Genomic DNA, 19193 nt, shown 5'->3' with positions numbered 1-19193 from the left:
CCCATCTAGTTCAGCTGGAAAACAAGCCCATAACCCTCCAATTCCAACTTGAGGCCCACAAAGCCCAACGCGTAGACGGCCGGAGACCAAAGCCCATCCTCAGCCCGGCCCACGAAGTCCATCCCCAGCGACGAGGCCACGCGGCCCTCCTCCCACCCTCTCAATCTCATCATCCCCTTCCCGGTAAAACCCTAGCTAAACCACATCCATTAGCCAATCAGCCCAAGCAGCCACCGCTCCCCACCCCCCTCTCCCATGCTTCGCCTCGCCTGAGAGCGCCCGCGCGCCCTCGCCGGGAACCCCGGCCCCGTCACTTCCCCCGATGGCGCTGCAGCTCCGCCGCCTCATCCCGCACCGCTACGCCAGCCGCGCCGCCGCCCTCGCCGTGCCGCCGCCGCCGCCGTCTCCGGCTCCAGCCATGGTGAGTGCCCCGCTTCCCCTCCCCTGCGTCTCTTGTAATACCCTCCCTCCCTCCTCGTGTCCAGTAGCCAGAGCTAGAGTAATGTGGGGGCGGGTGGGTCTTGGTGTGCGACGCCGCCTGGTTGCGGGTGCTGCGCTGTGGCGGGCGGCACATGTTTTTGTTGCTTTGCCTGCGCGGGTGGTCGTAGTAGAGGAAATTGGGATTATACCAATCCACAAGAGTGGGTTTCGCCGAGATGTCATCTCACAAACAAGCTTCACGGAAATACCAATACTCAAGCAGCGCGTCGATGCTAGAATGCCGTCTTCTCTCTAATAGGGCGAAAATGGCAAATTCTCTACTCTTTCACCTCCGGCGTCGGTGAGGCATGGTGGCCGGTTGCTGCCGAGTGAATGAGAAGCCAACGACGTCATGGTGGCGCCTCCATCGATCTATTTCTTCTTGGGTCGAAAACAAAAGAAGCAAGAAAAAAAAATAGTTGGCGGCTGTGCATTCTTGCATGGATTGGATTCTCATCACCAGGAGCTTCATCAGTGCTCATCAAGAGCCCCCATCTCCACCCTTCTCAACATGTCTGCACCGTCTTAGCTGAGCCCTTGGGTTCCAGTTGATGCAGAGTAAGCTAACTCATAGCTTTGCTCATCAATCAGAAGAACTTTGTCCAGTTTGAAGGGTGGAGAGGATGAGGGAGCAAGTCCTGAGGAAAGGGTACTAGAGTGGTTCGCACAGATTGCTTGCACGACAGGGTGTGAGCAGTAGTGTCAAATGGGTGTGCATGTTGTGGTGCAATAGTGGTAGATGCTTTGAGTGAGATAGTGCGTGGGAGCCCAGGGGCCATTTTAATGGCAGCAAGGACCTGAGTTGATGCAATAGTAAATTTCTATACTTTGCTATCGTTCAACGGCACTTAACTACACTGGAATCTTCCATGGTAAATTACTAAGGTTGCGATATTTTGGTGTCATAAAACTAATTTGGAATGTACCAAAGAGTTCTGCATGGTTCTGCTCCATTGTACTTGTGATTATAGTGTGCCATCCAATGTTTTACCTGTTATCTAAGTATTGGCTATGTGTTTCCTTTTCAGCTTCCGTTTGGTGTATCTCAGGGATATTCTTACAACTTCATGCCTTATTCACATTTGCATCCTTGTGAAATGTGTGGAGTTTCATTAAGTAATAGTTCATCAAGGAAGTTGTCTTCAGTTAGCTCCTGTTGTCCCCTACAACTCAAAAGTGGTGTATTTTTTACAACGGGGCTCACGGGCAATCCTAATTTTGTAAGCCTGCAAGCTGCATATGGCCATGGAACTTGTTTGAGGGCTAATAATATTCGTAATTCACGGTCCTTTTTGACCGTGTGCAACAAAAAGCTAAGTTTTCTCAGCAGAAACAAGAGTTCATTGGGTAATCCAAATATGAGAAGGGAAGATGGGAGTGTCGCGCATAGTTTGTTTCATAGATCTGAGAAAAATAAAAGCACATTAGCTGCTTGTAGCACCATCGCTGATGAGGCTTTAACATCAACTAGCAACCAAAGTAAGAGCATTACTGGTACTAAAAAGGGTACCACCAGGAGGAAAAGTTCAACAAACAGAAAGGAAGTTAGTGAAGAAATGAAAGAAGAGAAGGTGTCTACCAAGAAACAGAGAAAATCTGTTAAAACTAGTACAGTAGCAAAGAGTAGGAAAGTTGATGCAAACCAAGAAGAGAAAAGGTCTGACATTTCCAAATTAAAAAAGGGTGCTGATAGTTCTAAAGAGAAGAAGGCATCAAACAGGTCAAAGAAATCTTCAAAAGCAAAGGAATCTGCTGCTGCTAAGGCGACTGTCAAAGCTGAGATTTGCACGAAGACCTCTGTGGATAGTTCTGGTAGTGAGCAGAAGCCACTTTTTCCTCTTTACCCTCCCACAGCTAAATCAGTTCTTGTTGTCGAATCAGTTACAAAAGCAAAAGTTATTCAAAAATACCTTGGGGACATGTATGAAGTGTTGCCTAGTTATGGCCATGTGAGAGATTTAGCTGGAAGATCGAAATCTGTTCGCCCTGATGATGACTTCAGTATGGTGTGGGAGGTGCCTTCTGCTGCCTGGACACATCTTAAGAGCATAAGAATGGCATTGAAAGGGTATGTGTTTCTAGATAATGGACTATGGTTAACATTTTTCAAATTTTGTTAACATGAACATCATGTTTACTCTCTTTTAGTAATAAGGTGCTTCGAAACCATTGTTACCAGTATTATCTGTCAATGTCATGCTCTGTGACCCTGAATTTTCATCCTTAAACACTAGGTGCTGCCAATCTTGTAACCAATTGTCATGAACAAAACTTCCCCCACCAAATCCACATTTTTAGTCACCCAAATTCCACCACCCATGCCCTGCTTTCCTGTTCCTTTACCCAGTTGACCAAGTTCTAGTCATCATGCTCAAAACATCTTCTGATTCTATGTACCCACTTTTGCAAACATGACACAGATTAGGGAACACAATCATTAGATGTTGCCTCGCTGCCTTTCCAGTTATAACGATAAAGAAACACACTATCACATATTTTTGGGTAACATCAGTTGCATATATGTGTCATAAGTTACTTTAGATGTTTGACTACAAAGTATCTTTGTGAAACACCACATGCCAATATCCTTATTGTTTTATGCAAGTTTATGACTAATAAATGATATTCCAGTTACTTCTCAACCTTAGTTGTATGCAATGGTGTTTTTATGCCTTTTGAAATTATCTGCTGTATGTTGGGAGATCTTACTTTACCTTTGAACATAAACTTGGTTATCACATTCTCTGTCTGTGGACAAAGTGACAATCGGATGCTCCATATCTAGAAGTTTAAAATCACAATTCTTTTACTTTTTTTTAAAAAAAATTTTAACACAATTTTTAATTCCTTGTGGTTGCATATACTTGACATTTTGGACAAGATCTGGCCAAACTTTCAAACTTTGACTATCAGTGACTTTTAAAATACTTAGTTTGGAAATGTAAAAATCATCTATGTAGTTTTTATTGGAAAATACTTCCATAATCATATGAACTTATTATATCTAGAAGCTTATTCTCATACAAAATTGTGGTCAAAGTCACACCTTGAAGACAGTAAAAAAAGTGTCAAACATCAAGTATATTTTTTTACTGGAGGGCATTTATCTTTATGCTGGTAAAAATAACTTACACCAGATCTTAAATTGTGTATTGAATTCTATGGATCTTCTATCCATTCAATACTTAACTTTACCTTTTTTCTTTATGTGTCTATCTTATGCTTATACTATTTAGGCATACTATTTTTTTTGTCATTATTGATTTGGCTCTTTCCTTCTTCAGAGCAGAAAATTTGATTCTTGCATCTGATCCTGACCGTGAAGGTGAGGCAATTGCTTGGCACATCAAAGAAATGCTCGAGCAGCAAGATGCATTGGGTTCTAATGTAACTGTTGCAAGAGTTGTCTTTCATGAAATAACAGAGGATGCTGTTAAAAAGGCTTTAATGTCTCCAAGATATATTGAGATGAACCTAGTTAATGCCTATCTAGCACGCCGTTCCCTTGATTATTTGATTGGGTTTGGAATATCACCACTATTATGGAGGAAGCTACCTGGTTGCCAGTCGGCTGGACGAGTCCAATCTGCGGCATTGGCTCTTGTGTGTGATCGAGAGGCTGAAATAGAACAGTTTAATCCACAAGAGTATTGGACTGTTGATAGTGACTTTAAAACCCAGCGTTCTGGCCCTTCAAATGGTCTGAACCTCCAATCCCGGATAAAGCATCTTAATTCAAAAAAGTTGGATCAGCTTTCTATACGTTCTCAAGAAGAAGCACACAATATAGAAAAGAGGATTTATTCATCCCAATTTGAAGTAATAGGAATTAAGAGAAGTAAAATTAACAAGAATCCTCCTATGCCATATATAACATCCAGCCTTCAGCAGGACGCAGCAAACAAACTGCATTTTAGTGCTGGGTATACCATGAAGGTTGTGAGTTAAACTTTAGATGCATATATGAGATTTCCTATTATAGTAACATAATTCAGACATAGCTATCTGTTGGTTTACATGGTTCAATGTGATTTTCAGGTAGCCCAAAAGCTTTATGAGGGGATTAGCCTTTCCTCTGAAGAAGCAACTGGATTAATTACATACATGCGAACAGATGGGTTTCATGTAGGTACCATCCTACCTTTCTTTGTGAACGAATCATTTATAGGTATTGGTAGCATATATATTACTTTAGTGACAGTCCCATATTCATCAGTACGGATTAATAATTAATAAAAAAGCCATCCACATTAAAATATCAATTTCCCTCACTATATATAAAAGAGTGCGTCTTTACCTATTCATAAGGTGTAAAGCACTATGCCATGTTGCCCTTCTATACTTATACTGATACTTTCTTCCATCAAACTGATTGCCAGTGCCTAAACTTATGTTTTGCATGGCCTAATTAGGTGCCACAACTTGAGAAGAAGTCCAATGAGGTTTTCATTATTTTTTGCATGGTTCTAGCAATGAGTACATGAACTGTTTATTTTATTTTTTCTCAAGTAGAGATCCAGTTTGCCTATGATCAAAGAACGCAAGCAAGGGGATACTTTTGCAGTTTCCTTAATGAAAAAAACTACCCTATGTGCAACATCTAATTTCCAGTCTAGAAAAGAGCTCTAATGAGTTCTAACATATTTCTGGAACAAACTATCTGATCCTAGCCCTTGCCTTTAAATTAACGGTGCTCATCATCATTTTGATTCATGCATGTGTAAATAGGTGCTGTAGTTATTTTAACTAGAATTCGATCGCAGGACATATATCATGACCGTATGCATACCAACTAATTACAATTATCCGATGCATTGAGTCATGAATCTATGACATGCGTACACTATCCCTTTATATCAGAATTTTCATCCAGTTATCGATTCAAGAATTTCTCGAGGATCTGGTATGCATGATGCTGTACTTGTTTTAATACTCTGAAATTGCTGTGTTTTCCCTTGAAGATATCTGATGGAGCCGCACAAGATATTCTTTCATTAGTAAAGCAAAGGTATAATCTACTGGAACATCTAATCAAGTGATCTTTTGTTTCTTGTGTAGGTCTGCTAATATATACATTTTTCACTCCTAATTTTTAGCTGTAGCCAGTAATCTGAATTCCTAACTTCTCAATTCACGAGTGGAAATGAGTTCATTTCTCATGGTTATTCGTTATTCTTTTAATAGCAATAAGTTTCTTCGTTTTTTTTGCTGTGAACATAACAGTTCAGGACCTATGTGATGGGGTATATCTTGAACCACTTTATTTCAATTCAAATCAAATTAATTTGAAAACCCAATTGATTGTTGCAAAGATACATTTAATTACATAGTCAGAGAAGTTCTTGTTCTCTGCTTGCTGTTTCTTGTTTGGAAATTTTTGGTTATGCAATTCATCATACTATCAGAGGAAAAAATACCATTGCATCTTTTGAAAAATACCACTGCATCTTTTGACAACTACCAATCTATCACCATCTATTATTTTCCTGTACCATTTGGACGCGGAAAGGGAATGAGCTTAAAACGAACAATTCTTGAACTAGATACTTCACTCCGTTGCATACTGATGCGTTAAGTTTACTGGCAAAATTAGATCCAAGAGATAGATACGCATTCCAATGGTGATTGTCATGAAGGCTGCTATATCTACCAAAATACATGTAAGAGATTAACTTCAACCATATTGATATGCAAGTAGAAGCAGAAACATCCAAAAATTTTGGGGGGGGGGGGGGGTATACATGCTTGGCAAATATTTGACAATGGAACACCCTGCCACTCCCACTCTATAGAAAATATTCCATTCTGTTACTACTGTAGCCTCGCTCAATCAAGTGGGAAATGATTAATGAGTAGAAAGGCCTGAGATGTATAAGCCTTGGATAACTGATATGAATGGGCTAGTGAGTAACTATTGAACCATGGGATGCACCATGTGGAATTGATGGCTGGTATTTTGTGATTGAAAATTGACGTGTGTGAGGTAGGGGCTTAATTTGTCACAATTAGGTTTTTAACTAAATGGGATAGAGTGGTATTTATCTAAATTTTATGGCCTTTTGGTGGTACATAATAAAAAAAAAGATCTGAGATTTTTTGAACTGGACATTGGATGGTCAATGCTGAATGAGCTAGTCTCGGACGATCATTATTTTGATAGTTTACCATTTGAACTTTGTGTTCCAGCCTTCTAGGCTTCCAGCGTGTCACTTGCAACCTACATTCTTGTTTTTAATAAGCATTTTTTTAGGTATGGTGAGGAATATGCTTCAGAGAGCATTAGAAAATTCTTCAAGAAGGTGAAAAATGCTCAAGAAGCACATGAAGCCATAAGACCGACCAGCATAAGGAGGTTGCCATGTAATGAAATCTACCTTTAGTTGTGTAAATTATTGTTTTGTTGATTACAGATGCTGCATTACATCTAGCAACTTTATGTGGTTTCAGACTTAATTTAGTATACCTATTTGCTTTGTGGATATCACAATTTAAATATTTAATTATTGTATATACATGACCAATTTTTTTGTATACCAACATGGTTATAAAAGTATAATGTCCAATATTTTGTGACTTATGAACATATAGCAAGTTAGCAGCCTTTGAATATCACACCAAATGTTAGTAGCAAGTATTTTGCCTTCCTTATTTGTTCTCGTTTTCTTAATTGTTTGAATGACTTGCAGTTGTTCACAATATTTTGGTGCACTTTTGGCGAGGGATCAAATGCCTGCTAGTGCTACCGTACTATATAGATCATATTAGTAACCCTTTTGAAAACTTAGAGATACGAATAGAACATATATAAATTAGGGCACATGAGACTTAAAAGATCGGCAAACTAATGTTTTGTTTTACATACATGGTACATACATGTTTTAATGATTATCTGTTAAAATGGTATATTGGATGGTATAGTTGGAAGTAAAAGCTTATATATTTTTTTCTGCATACCCCACTTGCATATCAACATAACCAATATTGTCCTTGGTATATGTGGTGTATGCATGTTTTAATTGTTATCTGTTGAAATCTATACTTTATTATAATTTAGTTCACAATAGAACTGTTCTCTGTAGTACCTACTCTGCCTCTCACTATTCAACATCTATCATATCCTTGCTTGTTTCACAAACAGACTTATATACAATTTGTTTTCTAGATATTGCACTTTTGACCATAGTTGCATTATTTACGGAGAAATGTTTTGCATTTTCTGTTGAATATATTTTCACCTGAGGTCACATCCTGCTGTAGGATTATAGAATTTGGTTTTGCTTAATTTCTACATCCTATTTAGTTCTTCGTATAAATTTCTCTCTTTTGATATTGTTCTGTCAAAATCTCTTGCAGCATCTTTGGTTGGAAAACTTGATGATGATTCTTTGAAATTGTATTCTCTAATATGGAAAAGAACTATGGCCTGCCAAATGGAAGCTTCTAGAACTGAGATGGTTAGCTATTTTTCTTCTGCCTTGTATTTTATCTATGGTTATTTACTGGTGCTGTTCCTGTTACCTGTCGCCTTTCGGATTGTGGAGTGTTTCTTACTATGGAAAGCAGGGTTTAGACTGTAGATTGATGGGACCAAATGCATTCAATCCTCTAATGATACCTCAAGAACAATAACACATCACAGTAAATTACTTAATTAGATTAGATGGTACTATATATAGTTAATAGGGTTACTCTATGAAATTTTACCAAAGAAACAGTTGAATGGGAATGCTGTAAGCTTCTGTGACCATATAAAGTTGTAAAAAAGTGTCAAGTATTTGTCTCAATGTATGGATTATTCTTTTAGGTTCTTTTCTGAATGTCTCATTTCTGTGACTATAAGTCTATAACAGCTTTGCATAATTGTGTCTGAATGGATCCATACTTCTTCTGGACATCCTTCATAGACGTCAGGAATCCATTGTTGAAAAGAGACTGGATAAACCTTGAACCCAAGTCCTACAGTGATGGATAGAAGCGTAGTTGAAAATTACTTTATTCTTCTATAGTTACCAATTTGCTTTATGAACGGCTGATAAGCACTTTGAAGAAGCTGGATTGCAGGACTTGCTCTTTCCATTGTGTTAAATATATTTAATATGCTGGTGTTGTATTAGAGAATTTAGTGGCATCCATTATCTCTAACATTTATTCTGCGATTTTTTCTGTTTTTCTTTTGTGTGTGCTGTTTTCCAGTATATAAAGAATTCAATTGAATTTCATGATTAGAGTATGTCCTTTTGTAACTGTAATGTAGATTCAAGTTGATATTGGTAATTCTGAAGGAGACATGATTTTCCATTCATCTGCATCAAGGCTTGAGTTCAAGGGATACCAAGCTGTATATGATGTAAGTTACAGATTTTATCTATCCATGCTTTACAGATTTTATCTATCCATGCTTCTTTTGTCTTTACGCATTAAGAAAATCCTGTATAGTTCACCTATCTTTGCCTAAGTTTTGCTTTATCCTGCTTCAACTTTATAAGAAAATATGTTGAATTTCTTCTACTGTGGCCTTTTCCACTCTTTTGAGCTATCTCTCAGTGCTCTAGTGGCTTCATGATATGTTTCATCTATTGAATGTTACATTAACCATATTGTGTTGTTTGTTCAAGGATGATTACATTATCACTAGATGGCTTTACCACATTTGCTGTATTGTTTGTCTACGTGTATATGGACACTGATGTAGACCCAATTTTTTTTTTGTTTTTTTCTTTTGAATTCGAGCAAGATGTTATCTATCATATGTGCTGCTGCATGCCTGTACTTTATGTACATATCCAGTTGACTGGATTTGTGTCTTGATATTCAGCCTAAACTAGGGTTGGCAAATCTGAGTATCTGACTAGGCAATCCTGTAGTTTCTTATGACTGCCAAATTTTTGTTACTGATGTAATTTATACATGAAATTGCAAATTTTGTAGAGCATATGCGGTTGTTCTACGGTGCTACCTCCATTTTAATTATCTAGAAAACCTCTATTTATCCATTGTACCTTCACTGAGATGCATGAATGTGTCCTGATTTATCTTTAAGCTTCTATTAAGAAAATATGTTACCTGTGGAGATCTAATGGTCAGGACTTAAGTTTGTATTAAGAACACTTCCTACTGTTCGATGTACTTTGCTAACTCAGTAATGGGAAAATGCAACCCTTTTAGGACACTGAAGCAAGTCCTTCCAGTCACAGTTCTGAGGTTGATGCTGTTCACCCGGATAACATTGAGGCCTTGTCCAAATTAGAGGTCAGCAGCTGTTAAACTACCTCAACTATGCACTTCTTACATAACCTAATTTTAAAGCTATTTTGCGTTGCTGTCTGTTCAACTATCTAAGCATGTTATTGTTGCATTTCTTTTTCTCAGGTGAAGGACTTGGTGTCTCCGGTTAGCGTTCATCTTGCACAACACTTTACTAAACCTCCACTACGTTATTCTGAGAGTGCATTGGTCCGTAATAACCTATATGTTGTTTCTTTTTGGTTCATTCTGGTAATTTCCATGCCTGCTATAGAAATGTATCTCTTTTTTTATGAGATTTTCTCTTGTTATTGGCAGATCAAAAAGCTAGAAGAACTTGGAATTGGAAGGCCATCCACGTACGCATCTATAATGAAAGTATTGCAGGTGCCATATTGCTAAAGACCCACTCTCTTATGCCCTAGAATACATCTGTAACAGTCCACCCTCTAGAACCGTGTAGCCTAGCCCAACCAACGGGCCGGCCCACTTACAGATGCCACCCCACTTAAACTTTCATCCTCGTTTTGTGTAAAGGGTCAACTCGTGAGTGTTATGGTTGGAGGGTGAGGTATTATAAGTTGGTTCCACTCTTACTAAACTAGCAAGATGTACTAAACATGTGCACACAACTCCCATGGGCCACATAGGCCATACTGGGCTAGGATGTCAGACGTCCCCGTCAGTCCAACTTACCCACCTAGCCAAACAGGTATACATAAGCAAATGTCCAGGACACACCCTCTTTTAGTGCACGTCCATACGTTCAATGCAGGCACAATATGTCATGCCATGTGCCACACAGAGCCCATATGCGCCATGCGCTATATGCCCACACAATGACTCGTATGTGCAACCGCGAGAGTCCGCTCTGATACCATTTGTAACAACCCGCTCTCCAGAACCGCATAGCCTAGCCCAACGAACGGGCAGGCCACTTACACATACCACCCCACTTACACTTTCGTCATTTGTGTAAAAGGGTCAACTTATGAGTGATATGGTTGGAGGGGTGAGGGGGCCTTATAAGTTGGTTCCACTTTTGTTAAACTAGCAAGGTGGTGCCAAACATACACACACATGCCATACTAGGCCAGGATGTCACAACATCTCATTGGATTTTTCTCATTTGAGCATATCTCCTGATTTAAGTTGGATCTTATAAACACAATAATACACAGTACAGCATGTTTATGCTGGGTTTCTCATGTAGCTGCCTGTAATGCTGCATACGCCATGAAGTGCCACACGAGCCATCTGGTAACCGTTGTACTTTAATGGATGGACATCACCCTGGGCCTTTCGGATCCAGTGGAAGTTGAGTTGTGGTTAGCGTGGGGTATTTTGGTCAGTTTGTATGTTGGTCAGCCTGGGTATCGAGCTTCATGACAGGAATGTTGGTGACAATTGTAGTTCACTGCCATATAAACTGTTGATCTGGCTGTAGAGTTCATTGTGACACAAGATCTAAATCTAGAAATCAATGATATACTGTGGCTAAGGTGTTTGCTCGCCATTGGATGCTAGGTCATCTAATATATGACCGTAAATAAGGAAAAAGGCTAAGGAAACATCTCAGCCCGAGGGCCCAAACTTGGATGGGCCCCAGTAGGCTCCCATCCCATCCCTGTCCAAAATAGCACAGCATACAGATTTTGTCAACTATACATTCAGAAATGTTTGTTTTTATCGGGGTCAATCACAATGTTGGCAATGCCTTAAGCGGGTCTACACCCCAATTTGTATGGTTATGAAAATTATTGTTTTTCAATAGAAAATGTGGACGAAACAAAGAGCTGTGCAGTTTTAGGAGTTTGCATTATCATTGTCAAGCCACATGAATAACAGTGTTTACCTTTTGCTATTCAGGATCGTAACTATGTGACAATAAAAAGTCGAGTTCTACACCCCGAATTCCGTGGTCGAATGGTACGTTTTTTTTTTTTGCTGATGTCTCCTTCCTTTTTGAAGGGTGTTATTTGGCAAAATTCCTATAATCCTGATCACATAAAGATAATACCTCCAGCTATATGTGTTGCTTACATCATACTCTGTTCCAAAATATAATCATTTGTTTAGCATAGACTGAGATGTCAAAAGATTACCTTTTAGTCACTTCAGTGATCAATTTTTTAATTTTTAATTTGATTAGATTCCCTTTCTAAGCATTTGATTGGCCCTGGAATCATTCTAATGATTGAAATAATAGGAATCAGTGCAGAAATAATTATACCGTGGTACAAAATTTTAATCCCACAAATGCTTACATTTGTTATGCCCAAAGCATAATTTTTGTAAAGATATTACATATTGACCCTTAATCCCTTCAAGTTGTCTGAACTTCAATACTTAAATTGTTCAAAGTTCAATCCTCAATCATATTGCATCTTAAGTAGGCAATGATCCATTGATGATCAGCCATCAAATTAAGTGTACTGGGACCCAATGTCACCTTACAGTGTCTTTCTGCTTCTACTCTTCCTTCGTCTCTGTCCACAGGACTGCCATATTAGCACATTTTCAATGCCAGTTCTCACCCATGTGTCTTCCGCTTCATCCTGGTCAATCACCACTTACACCGTCCCAGCTATCCTTTGCTTCATGAGCCTCCCATGGATGTGTAGGACTGCTAGTAATAGCCTGTGTGAGAGCTGTGCTTATGTGCAATAAAGCATTGGTGCTAGCCAGGACATCCATGGAGACTTCCTTTTAACCACCTGCAGCAGTATCCTAGACTCAGGAGTCTTCTGCGTTGTCTGGCTGCAACTATGCTGTGAGCTCTTTGATGCCACCTGGCTCTTGTCCTCCCTTTGTCCCTTTACTTCCCCAATTTCACTGCTTCATTTTTCTTAACATGGTTGGTCAGACAAGTGAAGAATGATTTGCATGTCGCACTTGATGAAACATGCTCACCAGCACACCATCTCAATCTCAAAAGCAGTGCCATTTCGAACACCTTGGGTGAATTAGGTTGTAGGTGAAATTTTCTCTATTTTGATCAACCAATGGTGCAAAATAAGCTGTTTTGTAATTCAGGGATGCAATTGCCATATCAATGTTTTCTCTATTTTCTCTTCCTGTTATGTTTCTCACAATCACCTGAACACTGAATTTTAAATTTCCTGATATTTTAAGGTAAATGGTTCATGGTTTTGCTAATGCCCAACTACATGGACACAGTTTATGTTTTTCTTTTGTATGCTTGTTCCATTCTTTCCATTCCCACATCATTGTTCATTATAACTTTGTTTAATTAAATTATTTTACTCCTATTTTTGATGAATGTTAAGTACCATATCTTCCTCAGGTCTCAGCATTTCTTATGCATCATTTCTCTGAAGTTGCAGATCTCAGCTTTACTGCTAACATGGAGACTGAGGTAATAAACAATTCTCATTTTGTATATTATATCTTCATCTCTTTCGTACTTATTTTTACTCTAGTTCAGAAACCAGAACAAGATGTTAAGTACTGCAACAGATGTGGTCAATATGAATACAGTAAATTTGCAGACTTGAGTTTGATATCAGTATGAAAGTCGAGTCACTTGTTTCAGAATAGAACTTTAAACCCATGTACTTGATCCATTTCAAAAAAAAAAAAGTTTGTTGCTTGTTTGTAATTGCTATTGCATTTGAGACATGGATGGTGTTATATAGAAATATTTAAATGGCTCTAAATACGAAAGTTTGACTTGTTCGACAATCTTTTATCTGAATTTGAGACTAGAGCATGGCTGCAAAGTTTTGGCTGCTGTGCGTGTCATGGAAAAGCCTTTTACAGAAAATAACTGACAATAAATTTATTATTTAAACCCCTCTACTTTGTGATGTTGGTCATGCGCTGATGTGCATCCCTTGACAATTTTTTATTAAGTTTTTGATACCAAGATGTTATTTGCTGATGCCCATTTCACTTACCATTTGGCTTTCTATTATTCTGTTGGAGCAACATTAAGCAGTGTTATATTTTTCTTGTGAACAGATTGCCCTCTTCATTAATCCCAATATGATCCAATATGATTCTGTTGTTAGTATAATCATGTTAATTTTCATTTCCTGTTGCTTTAATAGCTGGACAATGTCTCTGCTGGATCAACTGAATGGAAAGGCCTTCTGAAAGATTTTTGGGAACGATTCAATAAATATTGTGGCGATGCTAGTCGCCTTGACACCAGAAAGGTACTACTTTATTCATTAGATACCTAGTATAGTTTTATTTACCCTTGCGAGAAAAAGAATTGCTCCCAACTTTTTCATAAGGTGCAATTAACTTTAAATATTCAAAGGTACTGCTTTATTCATTAGATACCTAGTTTAATTTTAGTTACTCTTCTGGGTAGAAAGAAAACTACTCCTAACTTTTTCATAAGCTGCAGTTGCCTTTAAATATTTAAATTTTGTCATTTGAAGTGACAATCATTCTTACTATAGGTTTACCGAGACAAAAGTTGTGTCATTAGATTCATATTTCAAATTACTTTCATATGATCTTTATCTTGTATTATAATTTTTTGAGAAATTTATCAAGTCAACCTGAAACTGCATCATCCTAGAGCAACTGTATGCCAATTGGGTTTAGTTATCAGACGATGCACATATAAGTTTATGTTTGTCACAATTACATTGACTTTTGTCAATACTTAGCAACGAAAGATGTCCGAGCCATTTATTTTTTGGGGAACATGTATAAGCTTGGCATTAGAGATGGAAAAGTTGTTTTTTTATCATCATCTTACACGAGAAAGCCACCCAGGAAGGGGTGGTAACTGGGCATGCCCAGGAAGAGCTAGAAGTGGTTATTTCTCAGAAAGGTTTTAAACCTGGGGATCCTGTGTTGTCTCCATGCCTGAAGCTCGTGCAGTGCTGTTGCAAGGGCCTCCTGCATGGACAAACACCTGTTCGCGAAGACACAAATGCGCCATTTTTTGCATGTTGCCCACAGTAACAAGATCATAATAGTGATGTTTCCCTGCATCTGCAGTTCCAGTGTTGATCTCATCAAATCTCAAATGCATTGTCTTTACTCTTTGTATTTATTAAATATAACGTTTCTGGTTTCTGCGGGCAAGTTTTGAAACTTTTCATCAATTTCCCTAGGTTGTTTGAAACTTGCAAATCCCACATTTCTTCTTTGGATTATGAAGTGAGAAATATTGGGCTGCAAATATTTCCTCCTGACCGACCACTCACAGACATGATTTTCAGCCTGGAATTATCATTTTGATGAATCTTTATGCTAGTTATTAGCAAATGAAACATTTTCCATATAAATCTGGAATCGCTTGGGTATTGAAAGCAATATTTGAGCTATTCACTTTGTTGCAGGTAGAGAGAATGCTTGAAGAAAAATTCAGTTCCATCCTCTTTGCAGACCTTGACAAAGATAATAGGATATGCCCTAGGTAATTCATGACATTATTTGTAAGAAGCTATTTTCTAGTGTATAGAAAGTTCATATTTATTGTATTATGAAATCTACATGTTGATAGTATACACTACATATTAATTTTGTATCACTAACCTACAATGTCATCCTTATCGCATAGCATGTGCTAAAAATGATTGCAATATCTGCAGTTGTTCTCAAGGAACCCTGCGATTCAAAGTTAGTAGGTATGGCGAGGGCTATTTTATAGGCTGTGATGGACATCCGAAATGCAAGTATGGCCATATGTTCCTGTCCTGGAAAATATCAAATTTATCCATGTTAGCAATGTTTATAAACTATAATTCCAGCATTTCTGGATTATAATTAGAGTAATCAAACTTGTAGGTACATTGCTCGCACGTTGACTGATGAAGATGATGAAACTGAAGCATCTGAAGAAACTCACAAGTCTTCTAAACCTAGGTTACTTGGAGTTCTACCTAATTCTGGTGATAAGGTATATTCTAGTCTTACGGTCATCCTGCCTTGTAACTTTTCATCTATCAAATGATTATGACATATTTTTGTTGCTTATTTTACAGGTGTTTCTGAAACAAGGTCCTTATGGTTACTATGTCCAGGTTGGAGAGGATAGGAAGGGATTATCTCCGAAAAGAGCTCCTCTTTCTGAGGTAACTCCCATATTATCCTTGTTTTCAAATGGCAGAGCAAGCCTGCGGTTAGCAATTTCTGATGCATCTTTTTCATGAACCCAACCTTATCTATGATTCACCTTTATTTCAGGTGAAAGATATTGACTCTATCACTTTAGAAGATGCAATCGAGATATTGCAGTATCCCATAACTCTGGTATGCGTCACATGTTAGTTTTTATAGTACTAGCTAAATACCTCTGTTTTGCTACGGATAAATATGAATTATACGCATGTTAGTACTGTTTGGAACTTGTATTTTGGAGATGAAAAATAGAACAATATATAGGACCATTTGAAATATTTTATACACATAAAGTAGTTGGTAAGACAATATATTATATAGTTGGTGGATGGCAGATTCGCTGCCACCTCCATTACCTACTTTTATAATAGTATAGAGTATAGATATGTTGATAAGTTGTTCCATGATGATATTGTGATCTAACAGGGGAAACACCCTGATGATGATCATCCTGTGCTTATAGCACATTCTAAAGCTGGATTTAGTATCAGACATAGGAGAACTCTTGCTCCATTGCCAAAGGTAAGTGTTCTAATGCTGTACTGCATTTGTAGGTTCATTTTTATCCAAGTTTTTTTTTTCCGAAAAATGATTTGTCTTCTTATCTGCTCTTTGGTAAAAAATGCTAACTATATTGACATGGGTATCTGTTGAATGTTGATGTCAGACACAATAATAATATTATGAACATACAAACAAACAGTGGTTTCAGTTTTCAATAAATTACGGTTGAAAAAGTTACTACCAATGGGACACATTTGATTACCACTGGGTTTGTGCGCATACACCTTGTTTGCTAAATTTGAGAATTTCTTGAAAATTGTATATCACAGAGTGCAGATCCAAAGAAGATTACCCTTGAACGTGCAGTGAAGCTCTTGAAGGGCAAAAATGTGACAAAGTTTGGTCGTCCTAAGGGAAGATCCAGAAAAGCTGAAGAACCACTTGAATGGCATTAGCTGCGCATTTGTTCAGAAATCCATACATTTTCTTGCACACTGCCGACAAACAGTAAAGAGCATTGCCTTTATAAACATCTACGAAATTCATCATTTATCAGGGGCAAGCTTTGAGAAGTCGATATTTGTTTGCTCTGTGCGCCAAACTGTCAATCCATGCATGGTCCGTTATTGTTTCTGATGAGAGCCAAGGGATCCGGGTGTCACATGGTAGCTCGTCAACAAGTGCCTTCATGTATGCCTCCTCTCTTGGTACAACCACAGGAATCTCCATTTTGAACAAGAGCTGACATATGGCCATGATAATAGCCTCCATCACTCTTCATTTTTCATTATTCTGTTCAACATTTTCTGCAGTTGTATAGAGCACATAAAACACACTAGAATATACCCCATAGATTTCTTTTGCTTTCTTGCGGTCTGAAGTGATCTCAGGCTGCTGAAGTCGTCACAATGCAGCATGCGTTGACCACAAATTTTGTTTGCTCGCAAATGTATACCTTTCTCTGTAGCTGTTGGGTCAAAGTAGCAAATAATGAAAAAAAAAGGGAACAATCGTCTGATTGATTCGTTTCAGAATATCAACTGCTGATTTGTTCTAGCTGCCGATTCTGTTCTGTATTTCTCTGAATTTTGTGTTAGCTCCTGTTATCTGATAAACTGCCTGACGTGAGCGATTACGAGTTAATATGAGTTATGGGATTTAACATGCAACGTCCAACTATAAAAGACGGATGGTAACCGGCGGTAAGATGCTGTTCATCACGTAGGGATGGGCAAAAAAGACGGGCGGAAAAATAAATAAATACTACCTTTTTATTGCAACGTTTGACCAGTTGTCTTATTAAAAATTTAGTATAAATATAAAAGCATTTTTATAATAAAATAAGTCACGAACAAAATAAATGATATTTTTATAATTTTTTGAATAAGATAAATAATCAAACATTATAAACAGAAAAGCCAAACATCTTATATTATGAAACGGAGGGAGCATGAATGTAGTATTTGGAGTTTGAATTGGTATCCCCTCTGAGAGCATCCCTAATAGCTATCCATCCCATCTTTATCTTAGAACTAGAGGATGAAGAGTAAAAGTTGAGCTTCAGTAGAACATCTATCTCTTCATCTATCTTTGGATATCATCCATATTAGGAGAGAGAACCTCTATATTTGGATGTTCTCTCTCCAATCCTCTAGATAGATATAGAGTATGTTATATATAGATGATCTGCTGGAGTACAAAACGCTATGAAGAATGAAAGTGTTTTAGATGATCATCTAAATAAAGATATGGATAACCAAATTTAGATGAGCTGTTGGGATGCTCAGATAAATCGAACCGGAGGACATGAGATAGCAGCCGTGCAGACCACTGTTTAGTGTTTAAATTAGTGGTCAAAACTGAACAATTATGTTTGAAACATCATCGTAGCGTGGAAACACATGGGCATGGCGAAACTTAAAAAGCGTAGTCAAATGGACATGAAATTAATCAACTGATTTTGCAGTCAAGATGGCTGCTACGTGCATCGGACACCGAGATAATTACGCCATCTGTCGTAAAATAATTCAAACCCACGCATCCCAAGAATAATTATGGTTGTTGGATAGTTTAAAATTTGATATTTTTCAAATTTTCAATTCTATGTTATGGTTCATTTCAAATTTATCTGAAAATATTAATTTTCAAATTTTATTCAAAAATATCAATTTTCAATTCTGCTGTCTTAATTTCAAATTTTATTTGAAAATATCAATTTCCAATGCTATGTTTCGGGTCATTTGGCATGCAGTGGCATAGAAGGAACGTAAGCAAAATAAGTTAATGGAGATGGATGAAAAAGTTAACGGCAATGGCACGTAAGGAAGAAAAAATTAAGTGAATAGCCCATTGGAAAGTTTGATTTTTTGCATGGCATAGAAAAAACTAGCTATAATTTCAATGGCATACGGGGAATTCAGAGAGGAAGCTAGGCTACCTGTTGGATCCAAAAAAAATAAAAGAGAGGAAGGAAGGAAAAAAATAAAAATGATGAAGAGCATAGGACCTCAAGGAGGAAGAAGCCAATTCGTCCCCCTTTTGCTGGTCTGCTTGATTCCTTTTGTTTATGTTGATAATCTAACCCAATTAATCTGTGGTTACGAAATGTAAGCTAAAGCCTTACGATCACCAAGTCAGTTTTGCTCTGATATATCTTTATGCTACACAAGGAACAATTTTCTTATAATATAACCCAATATTTATGACGGACAAGCCTAAAATTATAGTAAAAAAAGTCTGCTCAGATATGAATCTTGTAATGGCGTTCGTGAAGCTGCCGTACTTGTTAGGCATGGCCTTGGCTTACTGGAAACACGAATCGTAGAGGTGTTCCTCATGGTCAGGAACACAAATAGTGT

General features: G+C 37.9%; 1 protein-coding gene across 1 annotated transcript; it reads left to right on the top strand.

Annotated features, from left to right (window-relative positions):
* Positions 1 to 224: 224 nt before the first annotated feature.
* LOC102708068 (DNA topoisomerase 1) lies at positions 225 to 17405 on the top strand. The gene is made up of 21 exons (XM_006656818.3): positions 225 to 421; positions 1509 to 2548; positions 3765 to 4416; positions 4519 to 4605; positions 5442 to 5488; positions 6731 to 6840; positions 7834 to 7934; positions 8735 to 8827; positions 9646 to 9729; positions 9850 to 9933; positions 10042 to 10110; positions 11593 to 11652; positions 13031 to 13102; positions 13797 to 13904; positions 15051 to 15127; positions 15303 to 15386; positions 15499 to 15610; positions 15696 to 15785; positions 15898 to 15963; positions 16258 to 16353; positions 16665 to 17405. Exons 1-21 carry the CDS (start codon positions 323 to 325, stop codon positions 16788 to 16790), a joined length of 3357 nt encoding a protein of 1118 aa, XP_006656881.1. The 5' UTR covers positions 225 to 322; the 3' UTR covers positions 16791 to 17405.
* Positions 17406 to 19193: the final 1788 nt, after the last annotated feature.

This window comes from Oryza brachyantha, chromosome 6, assembly GCF_000231095.2.
Source record: "Oryza brachyantha chromosome 6, ObraRS2, whole genome shotgun sequence".
NCBI lineage: Eukaryota > Viridiplantae > Streptophyta > Magnoliopsida > Poales > Poaceae > Oryza > Oryza brachyantha.
This window is presented reverse-complemented; position numbering and strand designations above follow the sequence as displayed.

Coding starts and splice junctions, on each gene's coding strand:
- LOC102708068 (XM_006656818.3), top strand. CDS start 323: ATGGCGCTGCAGCTCCGCCGCCTCATCCCGCACCGCTACGCCAGCCGC. Junction 10,111..11,592: donor CTATAATGAAAGTATTGCAG/GTGCCATATTGC, acceptor TTTGCTATTCAG/GATCGTAACTATGTGACAAT. Junction 11,653..13,030: donor CCGAATTCCGTGGTCGAATG/GTACGTTTTTTT, acceptor TATCTTCCTCAG/GTCTCAGCATTTCTTATGCA.